This window comes from Arvicola amphibius, chromosome 4, assembly GCF_903992535.2.
Source record: "Arvicola amphibius chromosome 4, mArvAmp1.2, whole genome shotgun sequence".
In the NCBI taxonomy this organism is placed as follows: Eukaryota; Metazoa; Chordata; class Mammalia; order Rodentia; family Cricetidae; genus Arvicola; species Arvicola amphibius.
Genome location: NC_052050.1, coordinates 2007489 through 2031810, shown reverse-complemented (window position 1 = coordinate 2031810; position 24322 = coordinate 2007489). Strand labels below are relative to the sequence as shown.

At 51.4% G+C, this 24322-nt stretch overlaps 1 protein-coding gene across 1 annotated transcript in view; it reads left to right on the top strand.

Moving 5' to 3' along the window:
- Rptor (regulatory associated protein of MTOR complex 1) overlaps positions 1-24322 on the top strand; it is a 294241-nt gene that overhangs the window by 252005 nt on the left and 17914 nt on the right. The window contains 13 exon segments of the mRNA XM_038328288.2: positions 461-526; positions 715-906; positions 4576-4716; positions 6305-6422; positions 7152-7292; positions 7724-7882; positions 14822-14940; positions 21979-22060; positions 22063-22081; positions 22614-22666; positions 22669-22754; positions 22756-22797; positions 23700-23810. Coding sequence (XP_038184216.1) covers positions 461-526; positions 715-906; positions 4576-4716; positions 6305-6422; positions 7152-7292; positions 7724-7882; positions 14822-14940; positions 21979-22060; positions 22063-22081; positions 22614-22666; positions 22669-22754; positions 22756-22797; positions 23700-23810 — 1329 coding nt within the window.

Here is a 24322-nt window from a genome sequence, read left to right as displayed (position 1 = left end):
TATTGATCTGTCCAGTAGGAGACCAGAATTGAAGCAAAGATTGCTACATTCAGCCAGGTGTGGTGGCGCACACCTTTAATCCCAGCACTCGGGAGGCAGAGGCAGGCGGATCTCTATGTGTTCAAGGCCAGCCTGGCCTACAGAGTGAACTTCAGGACAGCCAGAGTTGTTACACAAAGAAACCCAGTCCTGCAAAACCAGAAGAGTGGAGAACATGATGATGGACCTTTCAGACCAATCAGCACCACCAACCATGGTGACTGCTGTGACACAGGACAGTAGAACGACCTGGGTGTGTTCTGGGGGCATTAGCTTCCCAGGGAGAAGCCAGTCTGTGCATGCAGACCTCTGAGAATGCTTCAGCACAAAGGCCAGTGCATGCTGAAGACGGCAGGTGCACAGTCCTTGGAGACAGGTGAGTCTGGGAAGGGGCACAACAATGGCACATTTTGTTTTCCAGGCTGAACATAGGACCATGACGGCCTTCATTCTTGCTGTAATCGTCAACAGCTACACAACAGGGCAAGTAAGTGTCATAGCATCTCCAGCCCCCCTGAGCTCCAGGAATGGAAGAAAAGTGACTTGTCTCAAACGTATTCTGGCGCAGGGGTCTGGCCCTTTCTTTAATCTGAATGAGACAGTGTAGTGTGGTGTGGTTGAGCCCCAGCCCTGGGTACGAGGGCTGATTACCACTTCTCTGTGTCCTGTGTCCAGGAAGCCTGCCTGCAGGGGAACCTGATCGCCATCTGCCTGGAGCAACTCAGTGACCCACACCCCTTGCTACGCCAGTGGGTGGCCATTTGCCTGGGAAGGATCTGGCAGAATTTCGACTCTGCGAGGTGGTGTGGGGTGAGAGACAGTGCTCATGAGAAGCTCTACAGCCTCCTCTCCGACCCCATCCCTGAGGTGAGCTGTCCTTGAGAAAAGTAGCTTCCAAGTTGGGTCAAAGTACGAACGATACGTGCTCTACACCTAGTCCTCCAGGGTTCTGTTTGTAAAGAGATCATGTAGGACCCGTGTGTAGAAGCCTGTCCTTATGTGAACATAACTGCACCCGGATCTCAGGGCCATGCACAAGTCCCCAAGATAGGATATTGAGACCTTGCTACAAAGTCACACATTTAACTTTTCATTCATAGTGAGCCAACTCTGTATGCAGTAGGGTATCTGCAGGCTGGCTCAGCCTCACCTAGGTCTAAGAAACAAACCTGAACCATTCTGTACTGCACATCCTGTGGGACTGGGCCAGGTTATCACTCAACAGAGAGGCAGAGAAACAGACAAACAGACATACCAGTCAGGGCCTTGTGCCTCATGGTTTGGCGCAGGCTAGAGAAGGTATTGGCACTGCCTTTTCCCTACAGACCAAGACCGTCTGCTGCCAGTCCCGTGTCCAATATGTTCTGGACTCTCCAGCCCCAGTGGGCACCCACCCACCTCCTTGCTTGCTGAGCCAGCTTAGAGCCTATAAGGGTCCCAGGTGCAGGTATCTGTGCCCTGGCTCCTACAAGTGTCTCCACATCTGAGGGTGAGGTGTGAACTTAGCAGCCTGGTGCTGGCGTTGTTCTAGGCCACTCATCCCACAGCCCCATGTCCAAGCTTCCTGGAAGGGTGCTCAGGGAAGTGCATTTACTCATTTTCCAAGTTGTTCTCAAAAGGGTTTAAGGACACCAGGCATAAAAATTCAGAGAACATGATTTTGAGAATGCAAGGACCCGAAAAGCTGGAGGAGGGTCAAGGCTAGCAGAGGCAGACCCATGTACCTTACAGAGGTGGCCATGAGTTGTCCTAAGCCTCCCCTGATCACAGTCACCAGGGGAGCACAGTTATTCCTCGCCTGGGGTCGGCTAGGCCCCCTGGGAACTGCTCAGCTTAAGCCATCTGTAGGCTCAAACACAGTGGAGACTAGAGGGCTGGTGCTGTGCCCCACTGTGGAACGCCGTGTCTGAGACGGGAATCAGTGCAGCCGAGCGCCGTTGAGAAGACGGCCCAGCTCAGGAGCGGCGTAAGCTCCTGTGCCTCCTGCCTTCAGAACAGGCTGGGTGCACACCCGGGTTTTGTCACTCGAAACCGGGCTTCACATTCAGCAGGTGGAAAACCAGACGGGTCCTCGGGCAGGTCGAATGCAACTGCTTGTTAATCCATCTGCTCCATGAGCCAAAAATGCTGTTGCCTTCCAGCACACAGCTGTGAGGTCCTGGCAGCCTGCGTGCTTTGTCACGCAGCAGGGAGACCACAGTGGACATGGGCCATCCCACAGGGCGACTCGAGACTGGTACTTCTGCTGTGCCCATATGACTAGATCAGCAAAATAAGCAGAGTGAGGACCTCTCTGCTGAGGGAGGAGAGACCCACGGCAGGCAGCTGCTGTGCAGAAGTATTGCTTGGAGCCATGGAGGCCCAGGAAATAGTGAGGCCTTGTCAGGGCCTTGGCTTCTCAGCTAAGAAAGCACAGGGAGAAGGAAGCAGAGGGGCTCTGATGCCATGCAGAATAGCGAGGGAAATGTGGCTAATCCCTGGTTAGGGCAGCAAGTGGAGATCTTTGGGATGGGGCATCTGGTCTGGAACTTCCCTCTGGCTTGCTTCCGACTAATCACAAAGCTGAGCATCTGGTTCTTTTCCCTGAATTGCTGATGCGCGTGGCATGTTGCCTCCCATGTCCTGTGTGTTTCTGGCCTGGCCCTTTCCTGGGAGCACAGTTGTCTGTGGCAGACCCAGGTAGTTCATTCTGGGAGGGTAGGACGTCACCCCGGGTCAGTAGAATATATATCATACAGGTAAAAAAGACATTTTTGTGGAAGGGAGACCAAGTTATAGGCTGTTTGGATCCCGTGGGGAATAGGAGACCCTGCTATAGTTTTCAGAAATGATCACTGTGTATTTGTTTTTGTTTTTTTGTTTTTTTTTTTTTTTTTTGTTTTTTTTTTTTTTTTTTTTTTTTTTTTTTTTTTTTTTTTTTTTGGTTTTTCGAGACAGGGTTTCTCTGTAGCTTTGAAGCCTATCCTGGAACTAGCTCTTGTAGACCAGTCACTGTGTATTTGTTAATAAGCGAAGGGTCCAAGAAGCAGCCATGAAGGACTGTCCACTAGGATGACAGTGCAGCCTGGCTGTAGCTTAAAGGGCAATACTGAACTGCTCAGTGTACATATCACGTCAGGTTTTGGCTAACTCCTTAAGAAATCAGTGTCATCTATCCCCAAACATGCCAGGGACATCTGTCTTGTCTCAGGCCCTCTTGTGGCCTTGGAGAACCCTGAGAAAGTTAGATCTCAACCTCTCTGTAGTTACCCCAAGAGGAAGAATTATTTCTTTGCAGAAAAACCTAAAATGAACTTGACAGGAAATCTTGAAATTGTCCAGGGAGGAAGCTCATACCATAGCAAGAGGCCCCCTTCTGTCTCCACATCTGGATGTCCTAGCTAAAGGATAGGGGTCTGTTGGGGACAGCCCCAAGAATGCACAGCCACAAAAGAGCAATATTGACTATGTGAGCCACCAAGACCACCTCCAGCTGCTCAGTACCTTCATAACTGCTGACAGGCATCCATGAGAAAGAAAGCTTTGAATAAACCACTGTCACCAGGCCCCAAGACACAAGGCAGTTCCCATGTCCACCCACATCTGCATTGAAAAGGTCTAGTGAGTTTCTCTTAGTGTCATGGTGTTTATTCTGAAGTGGAAGACCGGGACTTGCACCTCTGAGATTCAGCCGCTACCTGTGTGAGTCATAATGCAGACTGTAAGGATTTGGGGGTGCAGAGACTAAAGCAGCCACACCCTATCTCTGGAGATGGCAGTGGCTCCTCGCCTGGGGCCTGAGAGCCATGTGCCTTCCTCGTGCGGCCTGTGCCCTTCTCACTCTCCGTCTCACACCACTGACTGTTCCACGGCCGTCTTTCTCTTCTGGAGAGGCCAAGATGGTCTGCTCATGGTCGAGCTGGGATTCCTCCAGCCCTGTGCAGGATGGAAAGAGGAGGACTCTTGTCTCTCCAAGGTTAGCTTCTTTTCATGTGACCTTAGGTTCTGAGCTGAGCTGAGGTCCCTGGGTACCATGGCCAGCCCGGTATTGTTTCCCTCACTGCCTCTGTCCCCTGGGGACTTTACCCTTTCTGGTTTCTAGTTAGCTTCTCTGTCTCAAAATGGACCCACATATTCTCCACTTGCCACAACCTCCCCTCCGTGGCTTAGTCCAGCCTACCTTCCCCACATCGGCTCTGGGCCAGTCTTCTCCAGAACATCTCTGTCTCCTTCAACTCTGTAATCAAAAGTCCACTGTGCACGCCAGTCTGCAGACTCCAGAGGAAACTGTTCCCTCCCCCACAGCCTGGTCATCCCTGAGCTGGGGCTATGCTGCCTCAGCCTTTGGCTCCTGGGCTGCACACACACACCCTTCCTGCGTATCAATACCAGTATAGCTTTTGCTGCGGAGCATCGTACGGTAAGTGTCTGTGAAATTGAATTGAGCTAAACTTATGTGAACTGAATTGAATCAGCTTGCAGACAGCCTCAGCAGAAATGCAGATGGCAGATAGACCAGCCATGGGTGTGACTGATTGCCTGTCTCCTGCCCTGCAGGTCCGATGTGCGGCTGTGTTTGCCCTTGGCACCTTTGTGGGAAACTCTGCTGAGAGGACCGACCACTCTACCACCATCGACCACAACGTGGCCATGATGCTGGCCCAGCTGATCAATGATGGGAGCCCCATGGTCCGAAAGGTATGTGGGTGCCAGCTCAGTAGCTGAAGCAGGGGCCTACGAGCTGAGCCAGCCCAGAGGGCCTCAAATCTACCTGGGTGTGCTAGTTGATCTTTTCAGAGTGTGCCCTCATTGCTCATGTCTGTTCCCCTGAGGGCACTGAGCTGACCAGGTCTCCAGTCTTCACACAGCAGCCTTCTCCTCACCCGGGCACCGGCACGTGGCATTGGGTCTCTGCAGAACAGAGACAGGTCTGTGCAGTGTGTCCCCTGTTCCACCTCCCACTCACCTACAGAAAAGTCTGTCTTCTCTGCTCCCCAAGGTTCACACCTCCATAAAAAGATGTTCCACATCCTCCCGAGCCAGCGAGGGCCTTTGAGGGAAATGCTCTGACTTCCTGACCTGGTGAACCTGGCAGCTGCTCTCAGAGCATACGTATATATGAGATGGACAGGCGAGCAAACTGCCCGCGGTGACCATGGGCGCCTGTTGTCCATGAGAGCCACTGGGCTTCGTGCTCAGCATTTCTTTCCTTTTGTTTTTTTTTTTTTGTTTTTTTTTTGTTTTTTTGTTTTTGAGACAGGGTTTTTTTTGTGTAGCCTTGGCTTTCTTGGAACTCACTTTGTAGACCAGGCTAGCCTTGAACTCAGAGATCTGCCTGCCTCAGCATCTGATTATGTGGAAGGGGCAACGCCAAGCCTCTGTCCTGAGCAACGTGACCTACGGGTCCCTGGGCACAACCGAGAAACTGTAGTGGGTCTGAGTGCAGAGCAGCTCGGCATCACGTCTTGTGGTGAGCCGAGCTTTGGAGGACATACACAGCACGATGAGCTATTGGAAAAACCAGTGTGGAACTAGCAGAGATGGATAGCAAAGAAGTGAGAGAGAGAACACCCAAGGGACCTGGCAGCCCTGTCTGCAGCCCGCTGGTCAGCTCAGAGCAGCCTCAAGGGTCTCTCCGACAGACCTCGGTTCTCTGCAAGCATCTTTCTCTCTACAGAGTGGTGCTCGCGTCCACAAGTGTGCATCCGTTTCATTTCCTTTTGACTCTCAGTCTCTAAGCATTTAAGTTGTGGTGCTAAACCATCATAAACTACATGTAAATCCTGTCTCCCCAGACTCCAGCATGTAGGCCTAGGTGTCATGTTTTAATTCAAGGACTTTTCTCGTTCCCTCACAGGGCTGGGACCTACTATAGCTGAGGAAGCTTCTTGCTTTCTGTAAAGAATGCTTCTGCTAGTCAGCTGTGCCTACCAGTCCCTGGAGCGGGATCAAAAATGGCAGTTTTGGCCAGAGTCACAAGCCTGATTTTAAATCCATCATGGGTGTGGAGTTCACACTGTGGCTTCAGAAAGCCTTGGGTTGGTAATTCCTGCCTAGCAATGAGTGAACAGACTGGGGCAAGTGTGCCTGGCATCTGGGGGCACCACTTGACAGCCACTGGCCTGCTGCCTTCACAGCCCCAGGCTTCCTCTACTTCCCCTTCTGGTCGTGATGCTGAGTGAGCCTTGCCCTGACCCTCATTTCCCAGAGTCACATTAGGGTCAGCTTCAGACCTGCTGTCCCGCCAGGTTCCATAGACATGATTGTCCCTTCTCCCTCTCAACAGGAGCTGGTGGTGGCTCTGAGTCACCTTGTAGTTCAATATGAGAGCAATTTCTGCACTGTGGCCCTGCAGTTCATGGAAGAGGAAAAGAACTACCCTTTGCCTTCTCCCGCAGCCACAGGTATAGCTCACAGGGAGCCCAGGACCTGCTTCCTGGCCTTTACCAAATCTGTCAGTGGTCTGGGTTGGGCCAAGTCTGAACATGGCTTTCTGGTACTGCTTGGGTGGTCCCTGGTCCTCGTGTTGTCTCGGGCCTTGGGAAGAACACAGGTGCCGGGAAAGGGCCGTGCCGACCCTCTTACCCTTCTTAGAATTTAAATTTGGGGACATCTTGGAAGATGGCAACCTCTGCCGTGGGGCATGCTGAAAAGAACATTAGCCGTCTTCCTGTGATGAGTAACTGCATCACGTTGTTGTTGGCTTCAGTTTCCGTGAGTCACGTTGGGAAGCTCACTTGTCCTTTTCGCTGGAGGATGCAGTCATCTTCCACGTTCCTCTTCATCACCCTCCCTCCAGATCACAGCCGAGATCGTGAGCAATGGCAAGCCTTCTTCCTTCCAGCCAGGGCACTGGGCGTCACTGTGATGCTGCCTAGGCCACCAAATACCTGGAATGGCCTCACAGCTACTACTGCCCTTCTGGCCCGTGCTGTCTTGTGATCTAATCCTTACATGGCTACTAATAGTACCTTTGTCCCACTGAGTCCTGCACGTCAGGAGAGTGTCATGAACGCTCTTATACACTCAGTCTTGTACCAGTAACACCAGCTGTTCCTATTGCCATGGCTGCTGGCATCCACATGGCCCCAATCCTGAAACTTATTGCTAACTCTTTTCTTTCTCTTTCCTAGAGGGCGGGAGCTTGACCCCAGTTCGAGACAGCCCGTGCACCCCCAGACTCCGTTCAGTGAGCTCGTATGGCAATATCCGAGCCGTCACCACAGCTAGGAACCTGAACAAGTCCTTGCAGAATCTGAGCTTGACAGAAGAGTGTAAGATGCCAGAAACCAGTATTTGGGGTGGGAAGGTTCAGCGTGCTCTAACAGACATTACTCTTAAGATGCTACTGTGCTCCTTGGCCCTGCCCTTCAGAACATGGGCCCCGATGTTCTGTGTGCCACCATGACAACTGGCCAACTGTTCCTGAGTCAGAAACTTCCTTCCAGATATGGGCATAGCAAAGACCTGGCTCAGCACCAAGACAGTCAGGGTCACAATACAGACTTTACAGTTGTGCCAGGGCTTGACTGTTCAGGAGCTGTTCCAGGGAAGGGAGGCCACCAGCTGGTGCACACACATGTCCATTAGCATGCCTGGTGTGTGTGTGTGTGTGCATGTGCCCCGTGTGAAGAAAGCCCACGTTTCAGTCAGACAGCCCATTAACTGTAAGACCCTGACCTATTGCCTGTCATATCCTGGCCAGCAGGCAGCTCAGTGGCCTTCTCCCCTGGGAACCTCAGCACCAGCAGTAGCGCCAGCAGCACCTTGGGAAGCCCCGAGAACGAGGAGTACATCCTGTCCTTTGAGACCATCGACAAGATGCGGCGTGTGAGCTCCTACTCAGCACTCAACTCCCTCATAGGTGAGCCCCTCCCCACCCTGCTTCCCGTGGCCAGGGTTTGGTCCACCCCAAAGCAGCACAGGTCTTTATTTGGTCTCCATTGGATGCAAAAGAATAGGAATTGTCTGGAGCTTGAAGAAGTCAGGAGAACATTTTGCAGTGGAATATTTTACAGGCTGGTCCAGGGATCTGTGAGCTTGCTGGCTTTGTTGGGCAGGAAAGCTGCCAGACAAGTCCATCTGCCTTCTTTGCATTTCTCCCTGGCTCTCAGATAAGACATCCCTCCAGCAAAAGATGAAGTGGGGTGCACCAGGTTTCTGGTGGGCAAAGCCAACGGTGCTATTCTCTGCCCCTAGTGCCCAGGGCAGCCTCACAGTAAGCAGTGGGAAGTCAGAGTAGAGGGTGTCACTCACCCTGAAGCTACCTCAATGCCCACCTTCTAAAACTCCACCAAGCCTAGCAGCTTGACCCTTCACTGCCTAGAAATTGGGGTTTAATGGCCATTGTTCTCATTCTGCCACGAATGGTAACATCTGGACTTTACTGACGTCACAAAGGAAATGAGAATTAGCTACTGAGTTTTCTTGCTGTGCACCTGTGCTTATTCTCAGACTGTGGAATTGAATTGTAAGCCCTAAGCAGACCACATTTCTCTTGTACTTCATCTTGCTGAGACCCTATGTGACATGCACAGCGTAGCCTGGGGCCCTGGAATCTTCCTCAGGCTCAAGGGCTAAGAGCCCTGGCCCTGTTATGGGGCAGCTCAGCCTGCCTCTTGCTCTCTGATAAGTGAATAGCAGCTTTGCCTTCAGTTTGATCTTGGAGATAGAAGGGTTAAGGAATCCTGTTTTGTTGGGAGCCATAACAGATGGTACAGAGCAGCTCCTATAGAGCCACCTACCCTCTCAGAAGTTGGTATCTGTGTGGTAACACCTCACACTGGGGTGTGTGTGTGTGTGTGTGTGTGTGTGTGTGTGTGTGTAAAAAGTTTTATCTATATATCAATTCAAATCTTGGAAAATTGCCTAGCAGTGCAGCTAGAGAGACGGCTCAGCAGTTAAGAGCACTGGCTGCTCTTGCAGAGGACCCGGGTTGATTCCCAGCACCCACACAGTGGCTTGTAGCTGTCTGTAGCTCCAGTTCCAGGGGATCTAATACCCTCTTCTGGCCACTGCAGGCACCAGGTACACCCACGGTACACGGATACACATGAGGGGGAAGTTTCCAAGTGAGTAGAGTGTAGGAAGGAAATAAAACAGTTACCTTCCTCCCTGCCAGCCTTGCCCCTGTTTAGTGTGGTGCTGCACACATGCACATGGAGACCTCAGAGCTCACATCGTGATTAAGATTCATAACTTGCAGAATCCCGTTACTGGCAACCCTTGCCTATTTAAAGCCAGTTTCTTCTTTCATTTCAACCAAAGAACAGCAATCTCTTTAGCCCCTTTCTCTGAATATTGCAAAAGAGGTTTTCAAAACCATGGCAACCTAGAACATACGTTTACACCTGTTCTCACAAAAAGCAGCTTTCTTCCAGGTACCCTGTCCTGCTCCCCTCCCAACTCTGCTCAGAGTGCTCCCGGGGACAACCTGTTGTCTGGCCCGGTGGTCACTGACACAGCAGGGCCTGGGGCAGAGGCAGAGGGAGCACGGATCTCCACTCCACTCAACTACTCAGCTCTTTCGTTTTTGGAGTCAGGGTTTCTCTGTGGCTTTGGAGCCTGTAATGGAACTCACTCTGTAGACCAGGCTGGCCTCGAACTCAGATATCCCCCTGCCTCTGCCTCCAAGTGTTGGGATTAAAGGCGTGCACCACCACCGCCCGGCCCGCATGTGGATCTTTAACCTCACCACTCCGCTTGTTCTCAGTCAGTCGTGGCCTGAGGACCTCGTAGTCGCTCTTCCTCTTCCCTATGCATGGACCTTTGGTCTCAACACTGCCCCTTGAGCTTGTCAGTGAACCGCGGGAAGTTCTTGCATGCCAAGCGAGGCTGCCCTTCCTGGAAAGTCCAGCCAGAAACTGGAGAGCCCCTCAATGAGGATCTCAGCTGGGCAGCTCTGCAGTGTGCTCCCTGGGCTAACTCTATCCCCTGTGAGACTTGATGCCACCTCTGCTGCTCTGTGCTCCCTTCCGCAGAGCTCAGAGCTCTTGGTGGGGCAGTGTCCCTGTTGACAGAGGATCTCTGTTGTTTCTGTGGTCTATTATCAACTTTCTGAAGAGCTATATTTTTCTTTAAAAATTTTATTACTATTGACTACATTTATGGTGTTGGCCACGGCGTATGTGTGCAGCTAGGAGGACAGCTTTCTGGAGTCAGTTCTCGCTTTCCACTTTCACCTAGACTCTGGGGCTTGCACTCAGCTTCTCAGTTTGTGCCACAAGCACTTTCTGCTGACTTGGCCATCCTGCTGGCCCTAGAGCTGTTTCTTGCTGATGTGTATACAGTGAGCAGCCTTGCCTGTCCTCCCCGTCCACCTAGTTCCCTGTGTCCCTGATGCCCGCCCATGGGAGCAGGTCAGCACAGAGTGGGCCAACTGTACAGGTCCCTCCTTACCCCTTGGCAGTAATGCCCACTGTGCACAAAGCCCAGGCCCACACCACTTTGAACTCTGTCCACAAATGCCCTCCTCACTCCCTGCCAAAGCCCAACCCCAGGAAGGAGGGTAGTGGCACTGTGTATACTCTACCTTCTTCCTTGTCACCTGTACCTTCGTCAGAGACATGTGCCAAAAGAATTTCAGTCTGGAGGCTTGAGAGGAAGGGGTATGGTCTCACTTCAAAGGCACTGGGAGCCTCAGAGAACAGGACCAGGGTTTTTACAACTCTGCTGAGCAGTGACATTTATATAGCGTATTGAAAATGCATCACCATGGCAACAGATCCAAGCAGAGCTGATACTGAAGTGAGGACAGAGGAGTCACAGACCTGCAGGGCTGCCCTCACCTCAGTGTGGCCCAGAGCCCTGCTTGTGTGTGTTCCTGTGGGAGCCTGCAACTCTGCAGCCTAAGCCTAGAGCCTTCGGTGGGGTAGAGCCCAAATCCCAAGCTGCTACTTCCCTCAGAATGCAGGGGACAGAATGACTCCAGGGAGAAGGCAGCAGCCCGGAGTGAGCTGTCTCCCACCCTGAAGACCCTCAGGCCCTGTGCGTGCTGTCAGTCAGCACGAAGGTGACAGCCAGCCATTAGCCTGCTTCCCTGCTCTCCCCTGTTTCCCTCTTGTCAAAGAGATTTTTACATCCCAGCCCATAGCAGTGATTGAGTGAGGTTGCCCCAAAAGGTAGAGGGTTCACTGGTGTCTGCCTTGACCGAAAGGGATCCATCAGGGACTTGGTGAAGAAAGTTCAGTGCTGGGAATGTAGCTCAGAGGTAGCACACTCACCGAGCACACACAGGCCCTGCTTTGGTCCCTAGCTCTGTAGGTGAAGTGACCAAGGGAGTTGCACAGGTTCTGAATAGAGGCCTAACACCTATGAATTTGATTCTTCTCTCCAGAAGAGCCTTGGTTAAAGCCAAGCTTGGAGGCTTATACAAGGATGCTGAGGGCCAACTAAAAAGGCCATGCAAATACTCCAGGGGCCACTGAAACAACAGTCACAGCCACACAGGTCGGGGGAGGCCAGAGCCGTGGTTATCATAACTCCCCAAAGGCTCCACCCAGCCAGCAGTGTAGACTCAGGAGGGAAGATGTCACTGAATATGCTCTGAAGCACCAGGTCAGGAGCCCACGCACGCAGAGGACACACATACATGTACCACCATCATCACTCTAGCCTTGGGACCTGTGTTTCTGAAGACCGTCAGAATGGCCATTCCCAGGTCACACTGCAGCCTCATGCTCAGTGGAACCCCTCTCACCACAAACTCTGGCTCAGAGAGACGGCTGTCCCTTCGTCTGCTGCTCGGAAAGCTGTGGCCATTGCCCTGAAAATCAATCCTAAAACATCACGGTCTTTTATTACTTCTAGTCTAGAACATGAAAATGGATCCTTGGCCTTCCAGGGCTCAGCGAGTGGCAAGCTGTAGGGCAAGGACCACCGTTCCTGCTCTGCCTCTGCTCTGTGGCAGGACCCAGTGTCCCACAGTCCCCATGGAGCCTGGTCCCTGTGTGAGGGTGGCAGGCTGTGCTTTGAGGATAGCAGATGTTAAAACAGGCAGGAGCCAAAGAAGTCACTCCTGGCAAACCAAGGGAAGGTGTTTGTGATCACGGCTGTGCTCTCTGTTCACAGTCACAGTGGTAAAAGCTTAGAGGTTGTTTGTCTCTCTGGGTGTCCTGGCAGTACTATGTGGAAGTCAAGGTCTACAAAGTCAACCCAGTAGTTGAAAAGTTGTTTTAAAAACTAAATAGTAGTATCTACAATGTCTTCCCTTCCTCTGTGTCCTGCACATTGTTTGGCCTTTCTGGCAGTGTTCTATGGTTCCTGGTTCTGAACAACCCCCCACAGGAGTCTGCATCTGTCAGCCCAGCACATGAGGCCAAGACTCTGGGACCCCACCTGTGCCTTGCTACCCTGTTCAATTTACGGACTCCAGCTGTGTCTGCATGTTCAGTCACTAAACCGACAGATGGGCGAAGTAGAAACCTCATTTGTCGTGCCTGCCCTCCCCCTCCCGCTGCCCGCGCTGCTTCTACCCATCCCTTCCCAGGCTGTGACGGGGTCTGCCGTCTGAGTCACACAGGCTTGCCATCAGCGTCACGACCCTCTCACAGCTCAGTGTCACATGGCTGATGTGTCACTCCCTAGAGGACGAGGCGGCCCTGTGAGCACTTGCTGCCAGCTGGAGAGGGGCTGCAGCTCTGTCAGGGGGGCCAGTTCCCCGTTTCTCTCAGGTGAAGCTTCATGCAAAAACACATGACATCTTTTCCTTTTTGAATGTCATTCTCTAGAGTACATCTCTTCTCCTCTCAAAAAAGGCACAGAGGATACAGTTGGTGCCTGGCAACCCTGTACCCCAGGCTGGAAAATCAGATCCGAGGGTGTTTGCCCAGAGAAATCCTGGGCTGACTACACTAGTTTTCCATAGACTTCGTTGTAAATCTAGCCTGCTGTTGGTTTGGATCTGCTGATGCTAAGCTATGGCCACATAAGAAAAGCGTATAGCGAGCAGGCTGCTTTCATTGGATTGTTCCTGCCACTGGTCAACCCAAGCAGTGGGCTTGATTGTTGTTCCATTCCATCACAATCCAGGTTCACCACAGGCCTGGGTCTCCTGCACATGTGCCTCCCCTGGCTCCTGTTGAACCCACAGCTGTGAACAGAGCCAGTACTGAAGGCCTCAGGAAACTACTGAGTACGTGTCTGGGAGTGTGTGCCACACGCCCCAAGTGCTCCGTAGGACATGCCGCTCTGTAGTCATGATCTGTCACCTTAAAGAGTTGCCTGTCTCAGAGGCTATGCCATGGCTTAATGGTTAAGAGTACTTTACTACTCTTGGATAAGACCTGGGTCCAATTCCCAGCACCCACACAACAGGTCACAACCACATGTACTCCAGTGCGAGGGGATCTGATGCCTCTTCTGACCTCTATGGGTTTCTTGCATTCACATGGTACATATACATACCCATTTTAAAAATTAAATACTTTTGAAATGCCTTTCTTACGACTCAGGCCTTCAGTGATAGGCAGTAACATTTTAGTTGCCTAAGCAGACAAACCATGTGTTGAGGAGCTGAGAGGCTTCTGCAGCCTCTTGGTGAGTGGATATCCATGACCACCATGGCTCAGGGTTCACCCTGCACAGCCCAGGATTAATGGTGGGTGTAGGTCCAGCAGTCATCCGGGATGCACACCTGTGCTGAAGTCATGCACTCAGTCCACCTCATGACTTTGAACTCTAGTGTGTTCCTGAACCTCATTCTCATTGAGTGACACTGTGTCCTCTGGCAGAGTTGGCTAAGCAGGGGACTTGGGGTCAGGGCTTGTTTGAAATCTTCCTTCAATCTCCCTTGCTGATACTGAATAGAGAACATTCTTTTACAGCAAGCAAACTGTTCAGATCTACCTTAAAAATACACGATGGTGCTGTCTGTGACTGTCTCCCATGCACTCCCTACCCTAGAATACAGACAGGTGGTGCTGTCTGTGACTGTCTCCCCGGTCACTCCTACCCTAGAATACAGACAGGGTGGGTGCGTCTGTGACTGTCTCCCGTCCACATCCCTACCCTAGAATACAGACAGGGGTGGCCTAGGGGACTTAGAACAGTGCTGGTATATGGAGTGGACAAGAGGAGCCCAACAACTCACAGGGCACAATCCACATGTAGAGTGTGCTGTGGACAGAACCTCGCATCCCACATAAACTATGTACTGTTCTGCAGGCCATGGTGTCACCTAGGAATCTAGAGCATGAGAGGAAAGATGTGTGGGAACTGGGTAGTCTTCTCCAGCCCACAAGTCTTCCAGGTGCAGACCCTGACTGCTTTTAGCCATTGTCCTTTAGAAAGACCCATCCTCAAAAGGAATAGCCTGCCAGGCATAGTGGTGAATGCTTTTAATCCCAGCACATGGAAGACAGAAGCAGGAGGTTCTCTATAAATTCCAAGTCAGCCTAATCCACATAGTAAGTCCCAGGCCAGCCAAGATAATACAAGATACATAGTGAGACCCTGTTTCCAAAAAAGGGGAAAAACAAAAGATGAGACCTGGGTAATGAAGCCTGTTTACTGCTAGAATTTTTTTTGACATTTATCTCGTGGGGGGGGGAGGGGAGTGTGTGAGATGCATGTGGCAGTCAGAGGAAGTCAGTTCTCCATTCTACCACATGGGTTCTGGGAATTGAAGTCAGGTCTCTTTACCTGAAGCCATCAACAGAGCAGCAAATGGGAAAACTCTTGTAATCCCAGCTCCAGTGCTCCCTCCTGACAGCATGGGGTATTCAGAAACAAAGCTACCCCACCAACCTTTTGTATGCATGGGGACCTACTTGCTACTAAGGAATCGCTTATTTCTCTTTCCTAGGAGTTTCTTTTAATAGTGTTTACACTCAAATCTGGAGAGTCTTACTACATCTAGCCGCTGATCCCTATCCAGATGTTTCTGATTTGGCCATGAAAGTCCTCAACAGCATTGCTTACAAGGTACGTGCCTGAGAAATTGTCACTAAAGCTCTCATATGTCTGTTCCTGTCGTGAGTAGTCAAACAAGGAGCTCCACGGGCATCCAGGCCTATGCCATAGCTTGAAAAAATAAATAGAGCTGGTGGTGGTTGCACACCTTTAATCAGCATTTGCGAGGCAGAGGCAGGCCAGTGTCTTGAGTTTGAGGCCATTCGGGTTTACAGATCAAGCTCTAGGACAACCAGGGCTACACAGAGAAACCCTGTCTCGAAAAAAAACAAAAACAAAAAAATCGATGGATAGATGGTAGGTAGGTAGGTAGGTAGGTAGAACTTTGAGCAAGCATTTTGAATTGAGAGCTTTGTAGTATGTCCTGAACTTGACTTGCAGTGTAGCCCCAGACGCAAATGCTGCCCTTGTTTTCCATGGTCTCCCAGTCTGTGATCTGCAGTGATTTCCTCTCCTCCATCTCCAGTTCTGGGCTCTTGTGCTTGGTTTTTTCTGTCCTGTTTTTATTTCCCACTGACTTAGCTGCTCTTGTTCTTTTCACTTTCTTCTTCTGTTTTGGGTTTTTTGTTCTCATTCCTCAAGTAGAAAAGCATGGGGATTATTGCTTCCTCCTTAGCAGCCCTGGGGATCTGACCCAATCCTTTCCTATGTACTTTCCCAGCCTTGAGGGTGCTCTTCCCACTCACTGACCTTCCGTGTGGCCTTGGAAACACCCTTCTCCCCTGCACTCTACCCTGCAAGTCCCCTCTCTTCCCTCCACCTCCTCCCTGGATCTTGGTTGGTTATAGCACTGCGCTCAGTGGGGTTCCCCTTCTCTGCTGCAGGTGGGTACTGTCTGTAAGCCACTTGCCCCATAAGCTGGGATAGTTGTTCTGCAACTCAGAGGCGTCCCTGGCCACTGTACATGTAGTTTCTGAAAAGAGTTGTTAGTGTTTTTCTAATTGTTTATTTAAGTTAGACAGTTCAGGTCTCATAAGTAGAACAAACTAGAAGTCATTCGTTATGAATAAAAATTTCTATAACTTTTTCATAAAATTTTGAACATGCAGAAAAGTTGCAAGGAGCATAGAGGAAACACCACCCTACCTGGTATTCAGTCCTCAGCTGACCCTGTCATACTGGGGACTTGTGCTGGGTGGAAAGGGACCAGGATCGTGGGGGCCTCTGCAGCAGCCTCCCCTGCTCTATTCACCGTGCTCACTTGGATGCAGATGCACCTGTGCATCTAGTCCTGCCTTCTCCTTGGCTGATTGACAGTTGACTCACTGAATCCAGCTGCTGCCTTTTCAGCTCCTTCTTGTATCACACGTGATAGTAACGGGCTCCTTGTGCCCAGCTTTAGAAGACTGCAGTGGTCAGCCTCGTCCTCTGTTAAAGCAGCACTGTGAATACCACAGAGTGTATTCTGGGTTTCAGACTCAAGCTGAGGTCACACTTATGGATATTCTAAGCATAGACTTGTTGGTCCAGGGGTAAATTTCACTGCTTTCCGGCTCCATGATTCCAGCTTAGTACCTAAGTATGGAGCATGCCCAGCCTGGGACAGCCTGACTTGCTCAGTTCAGACTAACGTGCCCTTCTCCAGGGGAGATATAGCCCCACTCACTCTCTAACCTATCTCCGCCTTTCGCCACGAGCTTCAGCCCAGCTCACTTCCTTGATTATGTGTGACCCACTGCAGAGACCCCACCCTCAGTGGGCAGTCCACCCAGTCTGCCAGTACCAGTTACTGGCCTAATGAAAAACTGCAGGTTTTATTGTTTAATAAAAATTAAATTATTGTTTAAATAATAATTATTGCTTTAATAAATAAAATTATTGTTTAGTAGAAAATTAAACAGTTATTATAGTATGTATTTTGTGGTGTGCTATGGTTTGAGGCCAAAGGAATTCAGGCAAGAGGAAAATAGGAAACAAGAAGGGAAAGAGAGAAGGTGGGAGTCTGGCTGGAGGAAGGACTTCCCTGGTCTCCCTGCAGGGGCTCATCTGCCTGCTGTGTCTTAGGGAAGGCCGTCCCTACCACTCCTGTGGACATTCTAGCATCTCCCACGTAGTACAGTCTCAGGTCGGGTCCTTATTATATTTTTATTTGGGGTGTGTGTGTGTCCTTGTGTGTGTCTGTGTCCATGCCACAGCACTTGGGGAGATCAGACGATGGGAGTTGGTTCTCCCTTTCTACTATGTGGGTCCCCCAAGCTTGGGTCTTTAAAATTATTTTTAAGCCAGGCAATGGTGATACATGCTTTTAATTCTAGTACTCAGGAGGCAGAGGCAGGCGGATCTCTGAGTTCAAAGCCAGCCTGGTCTGTAGAGCGAGTCTACACAGAGAAACTGTCTCATTTATACATATATCTCCCCGTGGACATTAAGCCTCTGTACTTTATGCTCAAAGTTTGCAGGCAGTTCCATTCCCTCGTTACACAGAGGTGTTTGGTGGCTTATTCTGTGCTCGTGGAGATGTGAGGCGGCTTCCAGACCATGACCGTGCTCACACCAGCTGCATAGCTTGTGACCTGCACTGAGGACACTTTGCCAGGTTGAGCCCATGCCTGGGGTGTGTGGGTCACGGCCAGTCAGGACTCAGCTCTCTGTGTTTCTCTTTCAGTGCATTGATGGATTTGCCCTGACAGGTACTTGTGCCTGAATTATTTAACACTGTAATCTTGGTGCCTGATACTGAATTTCGCGCCTGTAAGTTCAGTTCTGCAGACACCCTTGCTGTTAAACAGTATCTTTCAAGGGCCTCCTAGGCTTGACTTTGAGGTTGTTTCATAAATGCAGCTCTGAGCCGGGAGCCCATGTGCTCCACTGTAAAGTAATGTGTGTCCTGTCTACCAACTGCCATATTAGCAAGCGACAGTCACCTTAGAAAAGCCTCGCACTCTCAAGACGGCAATCTGTGGGGAGCCCAACCCCGCAGAGCAGCATTTGGCCTCTGTCTGTTCCGCTACAGTGACAGATCCCAGTGTGCACAAGCCACCAGCTGGAGGTACACCACAGCCGGTGTGTGTGCGTGTGTGTGTGCGCGTGCGCGTGTGCGTGTGCGCGTGTGTGTGTGTGTGTGTGTGTGTGTGTGTGTTTAGAATAAGCAATACTAAAGAATTTGGGAACATAAACATTATGGAAATTTTTTATTTTAATTTTAAAAGATGCCTGCTTCTCTAGAAGCCAAAGAGATTGTATTTCACTTCCTAAAGAAATGAACCTATTTTGCATTATTTAACTCTGAAGCCAAATTTTGCTCTTCAGAGTCAAAATAGCCTTATTACTGTGGAATGCCCCCTAGAATTCTACATTCAAATATAGAAGCTGCTACTAGCTGTGTCTGAAAGAACCCACACTGCTTGACACATTCGTGTTTCTCCTTCCGGGAGCTCTGAAGCCACACAGAGGTAGGAGGAGGAGGTAATGCCCTAAGGAGCCATCCGTGGCCCATCTGCTCTTTTTCTCTGCCCTCTCCTGTGAACTCACGGAAGTGTAGTGACACAGCCTCTGGGTCCCTCCAGGAGCCACACCTTCAGCAGGACATGTGCAGGTCAGGCACTCCAGAAACCGAACGCTAACCCTTAACCAGGGTAAAGTGTCAGACCTCAAGCAGATGAAGACTGATTCTCAGAGGGGCATATTTAGAAGCCCTGAAGGAAAGTTCCCCTGTGCTCTTAGTGGGGTGCTTACTAACACCCCAATTCATAGGTCTACCCCCAGAACCACATACAACTAGGAGTGGCTGTGCAAACCCGACATCCAGCACTGGGGAAATGGAGGATGGCGAATCAGGAGTCTAAAGTCGTCCTCAGCCAGCTAGCAAGTTCAAAGCCAACCTGAGACACAAAAAAATAGCTCAAATAGAAATAAAAGCATTGTTCTATTAAACATGTGACCTAGCCTCTCGGGTGGGAGGAGGAGAGAGAGCCATGAGTTCGAGGCCAGCCTGAGCGCAGAGTAAGACTATTGGTGCTGTCGCCCAACTTCCCTTTGCCACAGTCACCTGGAGGAGCACTTCCACAGCACCCTGCCCTCGCCAGGCAGCCATGTTCAGGAGCGCCAGTCCCAGGCCAGTGAGGCTGGGGACGTTCACTGCCAAGTTTCTGAGGTTCCTGTCTGTTTGGCTCTGACTTCCAGCATACTCGTGACGTTCTAGTTGGACAGCTGTGACAGCGCTGAGCCGTGGGTGAGATTGGCTCCTGGTGTCCCAGGACAGGAGCCCAGGTGCAGTTAGGACGCTCGGGCACCTCTAGCTCCCATCTCCGTCCCCAGCTTCAGATTTAGCTACCTTATTGTTCCCAGCCTGGACTTAACTCAGCCGGTAGCATTTGTCTCTGAAAAGATGCTTGGCTCCGTGACCTCACCTCTACCTCTCCCCTTTGTGCCCAGATGGGAGTGGGTGCTCAGCCCTTCCTGATGGTGTGTTCATGTCCAAGTGATTCTGTGCAGATTGCATGCCTGCTGACAGTCACAGTCAGGAGGAGTTCCCTGTCTCTCAGTGTGCCATTCACTTTCATCTGTGCCCAAACTCTGTAAGTAGCTGAAGGTATTCCATTAAACTTGCCTGGCAGTAGTCACTGCATGACAGGGTCCCTGAAGGAAGGACTGTCCCCCAAGCCTCTTCCGGCCCAGCGTTCTCAGTCCTCACAGCCACATCCCTTAGGGATGCTTTGTTCACACTCCTCACCTGGCCTCTCACCTGCCATGGCCAGTGCTGAGGAAACACAAGTAAACTACACGGATGCAGCCAAAGAGTGTTCACGTGAGCCGCAAGACACCACCAGCTCCCGGCCCTGACCCGGCCCTGCAGGCCTCTCTTCTTGCAGGGCTCTGAACATAATATAAAGTGAGTCTTGTGGCAGCAGCCATGGGTAGAGGCAGGCTACTGCAGCAGGCCAACCTGGAACTTCTAGCTCCCTTTCTGGCTCCTGTGGCACCCATTCCTGTGTTATAGGTGGGGAGAGCCCCATGGACTTTTCAGAAACAACCTAAAGCCTCTGTCCCCATCATCTCCTGCTGTTTCTCTAGACGTTCTCGAAAGGCACATTTTAAACTCAGAGTCTACACTTACATTCCTTTCCCTTGCAGACTTAAGTAAGGAACCGTGTGACCGTCAGACTAGGGTGTTGACCAAGGTTTCTGTCTTACCCGGTCCTTGCAGCCGTTGAGTCCCAGAGAAATACACAGAGTCCTACATTAATCATAAACTGATTGGCCTAGTAGCTCAGGCTTCTTATTAATTAATTCGTATAACTTACATTAGCCCATAATTCTTGTCTGTGTTAGCCACATGGCTTGGCACCTTTTTTGGTGAAGCAGTCACATCTTGCTTCCTCTGTTGCTAGGTCACAACTGCAGACTGCGCTTCCCTCCCCTGGCATTCTCGTTGCCCCGCCTATATTTCCTGCCTGGCTACTTGGCCATTCAGCGTTTTATTAAAATACAATTGAGAGGGTACAGACCATTGTCCCGCAGCACAAGGGGACAGGGAAGGGATGCTGTAGAGTTGCCTGGGAAGGCCACATAGCACGCAAGTGTTCATGAAGCGTGTGTGTGCTCTTGCAGTGTGACAGTGCGGTGCTTCATGGGAAAGAGTGCCTTCAGCTCTGGTTTGCTGCTTCTATTAGAAAGCCAAGGATTGTCTGGGAGAAGGATGCTGTCTGTATAAACACTTCCTGTCTGATGGCTATATTATGGGGACAGTGGTTCCTGATAATGAGTGAACCATTTAGAAATGTTGGGCCTGGGCAGTGACCTCCAGACCAGAGCTCTCTCTGGTCAAAGGCGGTCACATCATCACCTTGCTCTTTGTGAAGCTGTCCCAGTTCTCTGAAGAGCGGGTGGATCCCACCAGCCATGCAGCCTGCTCAGTATGGATGTGACAGACACACAGTCGGCATTCCTGCCAACTCTACCCAAAGCTCTGCCCTGAATGCTGCCCCTCAGGCTGCTGGGAAGCTTCCCTGCATCAAAGTCCAACCATGAAAATGTTTATGGGGAGGTGTACATGGAACCTGTTGGGATCACCTGCCCCTGAAGCATAAAGAACAGCCCAGGTCATGTGTTCCCCTAGACCTGTGGGCCTTGACCCCTCTGGCAAACTTCTGATCTCCAAAAATATTTACACTGTGATTTGTAACAGTAACAAAATCACAGCTGTGAGGAGCACTGAAGCAGTGTTATGACTGGGTCACCGTGGGGTCACCGTGGGGTCACCACAGCATGAGGAGCTGTTTTAAAGGGTTGCAAGCCTCAGGAAGGTTGAGAACCACTGCCCCTAGATTGTAAGTCCAGGGTGGCCATCCAAGACTGGGTGAAGCCAGCTGCCCAGTCAGCAGGCCACCTACCCGCCACCCTCCCTGCCTCACCCTACTCTGCCCGCTCAGCCCTTCCCCTAGTCCTTGCCTGCCCTGGAAGTAAACACGTCCATCCTCAGAGTATGTGAGGATTAAGGAAGAAGATGCGACAGGGTGATGGTGTCTCCTGTGACATGCTAAGTCTGTGCTCAGTCACCAAGCTGCACGCAACCCTGTGATGAGGGCTCAAGACAGTTACACCAAGTCAGGAGTGGTGTGGTTTGAGGAAACAAACTCCGTGTGTCATGGTCCTACCTCTCCAGCCCTGTGGCTTTCACGGACCCCTCTGAGGAATGCAGGACATTGGTGACTGCCCAGCAGCCACAATTCCAGACTAGTTGGACAGCAGCACTTCCTGACCTTCATGGCTCTGAGATGTAAGACCCACAGGGTGGGCAGGTGCTAAGTACTGGCCCAGGGTGGCCTGGGGTTCAGGGGAGGAGGCTTGAGCCTTCCCATTCCACTCCCTAGAGCTCTCTGCAGGGATTATTCCCCAACCCTGAGCCAAAGACTCAAAGAGCAGCACTTTGTCCTAGTGTCACCGTGGGTCTCACCTGGGGAGCTTCCTCCACAGAACAAACACTTTCTCCCATTCGGAGCTACACCAAGCAGCCGTGGCTCTCACAGGATATCTGAAGCCTCGTAGCCTCAGAGGATGATAGATCGTTCCTTTCTGACCTCCTGTGTCACTCCTCCTTTGTTCCTGTAGGCCACCGTGACATGCCGCCCCCAGCGAATCCTCGACACATCCTCTCTCACCCAGTCGGCCCCAGCCAGCCCAACTAACAAGGGCATCACATCCACCAAGTGGGGTAAGTGGCTTGCCAAGCCCCTCTTCACTCTGGTGGGGGTCCCAGCTGCTACATCACTGCCAGGCCCTTGCCTTCCTCTCCCTTCTTTCTTAGCACTTCTCTACCCCTCCACCGTTCCTCCTCCCTCCTTCCTCCTGAAACACACGTGCACATGGTGCCCTTTCTAAACTTCCTCCCTGTCCCATAGCACAGTGTGACAGGAAACCTTGATGATATCTAGTTTCTGTGGCCTTTGGAAGTTTTCAGAGGTCATGGGTTCTCTGTAGGTAGGCAACGGGGGTTGGGTCTACACCAGTTTTCTGCTCAGGACACACCAGCTGTGGATTGCGTTATCTTGTTCTCACGGCCTCGGCTCATTTGTGTCCAGTGAAGGATGCCAGGGAGCATCCAGCAAAACAGTCCTTCTCAGCTTCAGCCAGGGGCAGGCCAGGCAGTTGCCCATTCCTGGTGGAGCCAGCTCCGGGGGAGAGGGCCTGGGATCTCATCTCTGCATTGTGATCCCTCAGTAAAGCATGCTGTCTGCTCTTCACAGAGGCTCCCCGCCAGCATCTAGCACCAGCAGCTGCAGCCTGACCAATGACGTGGCCAACAGACTGTCAGCCGTGACCTCCCCTCCAGCCGCCCTGGTACTGCAGGTCCCACAGGGGCACAGTACACCCCTCACTCCCACCAGTTTTCCTCGAACACGGAAGATGTTCGACAAAGGCCCTGATCAGGTACAAAGACATGAGCTGCTTTGGAGCCCCTCGTGCCCTGTGAGCTCCCAGCATCAGGAAAGAGTGCTGAGAACTTAGCTTTCCTGGAATCCCTTAGCTTGGGATCATTCTGTCCCTGTGGCTTTGTGCCAGCTACTGCGTTTAAGACACTTGGAAGACTCAGTGTCACCCCCCCGGTCCGACACCCCTTATCTGCAGGTCTGGTCTTCCTGCAGCTCCTTCTCCTTCTAAGTTGGCTCATCTGGACCACTCCATGAGTCACAATGAGCATGTAGAGTTAATTTCCCTTTTCCCCTTTGTGGGCAAATAGCATCTATCTCCACTTGGTGTGGCCACTGCTCTGCGGTGTTTGTTCTGATGGCTTTTTTGTTTTTTTTTCTGTAAACATTCTATTACTCTACACAAGCAGGCACACACTCTGCCTTTAACTAAGCTGGAAAGAAGGGTTCAGGATAGAGGAATGTGCTGCTGCCCCAGGCTCCGAGAGCCACAGAGATGAGCTTCATCCTGTCAGCCACTGCGCAGTAGGGGGATGTGTCAGGGTGACACTCTGCAGCAGAGGGGCCGTGGCTCACTTTGTCATCTGGGGAATAAAGAGGGGGCCACAGCTTAGAGCCATCCCACACACCTGGAACCCCAGCACTCAGAATTCTGGGGTAGGAAGACCACTGCTATGCACTGCAGGGGAGAAGAGCACAGTGACCTTTGTCATACGCTAGAATGTTAGATGTCTTTTCGGTGTAAGAAGGAGAGGAGTGCCCAGGCCCACTGGCATGAGGCAAGATCAGAACTTCAAGTCAGATTGGGTACACAGTGAGACCCTGTCTCAGAGCTAAAATCAGTCTAGGAGCAATGAGACTAACGCGTTTCCTCGTGATTCTGCTCTTCACAAACACCCCAAGACCACAGATGATGCAGACGATGCTGCTGGACACAAAAGCTTCATGTGTGCCACGATACAGACTGGGTTCTGCGACTGGAGTGCCCGATACTTCGCCCAGCCAGTCATGAAGGTGAGTCCTGAGTTCTTGGCTTCCGCAACCTCAGTGCTCGCACCTGAAGCTGGAATCCTCATGCTGCCTTCTCCTTGCCCCTGTCCTGGTGCTGGCCTTGGGGTTTGATCCTTGTTCCTAAAAGTCCCTTCCTAGTGACACAAAACCCAATCTTATCCCCAGCTCTGGCTCGCCGGGGTTTGTTAGCCCTACCTGTGACCTGAGCAGGTGGGCCAGGATCGATAGGGGTATGGGGAGGGGAGCTCAGTCACATTCATCCTTACTTTGTTTCTGTGGCTTCTATCACCCCCTGCTATCTGTTGGAGGGTGACACCGAAGTGCTGTCATAGTACAGGCGTGACAGCTAAGACAGAAGAGCCCACCAGGTGGTGGTGGCTGCGGCAGCGCATGCCCTCTAATCCCAGCACTCGGGAGTCAGAGGCAGGAAGATCTCTGTGGGTCAGCCTGGTCTACAGAGTGAGTTCTAGGTCAACCAGGGCTACACAGAGAAACCCTGTCCTAAACAAGGTTTA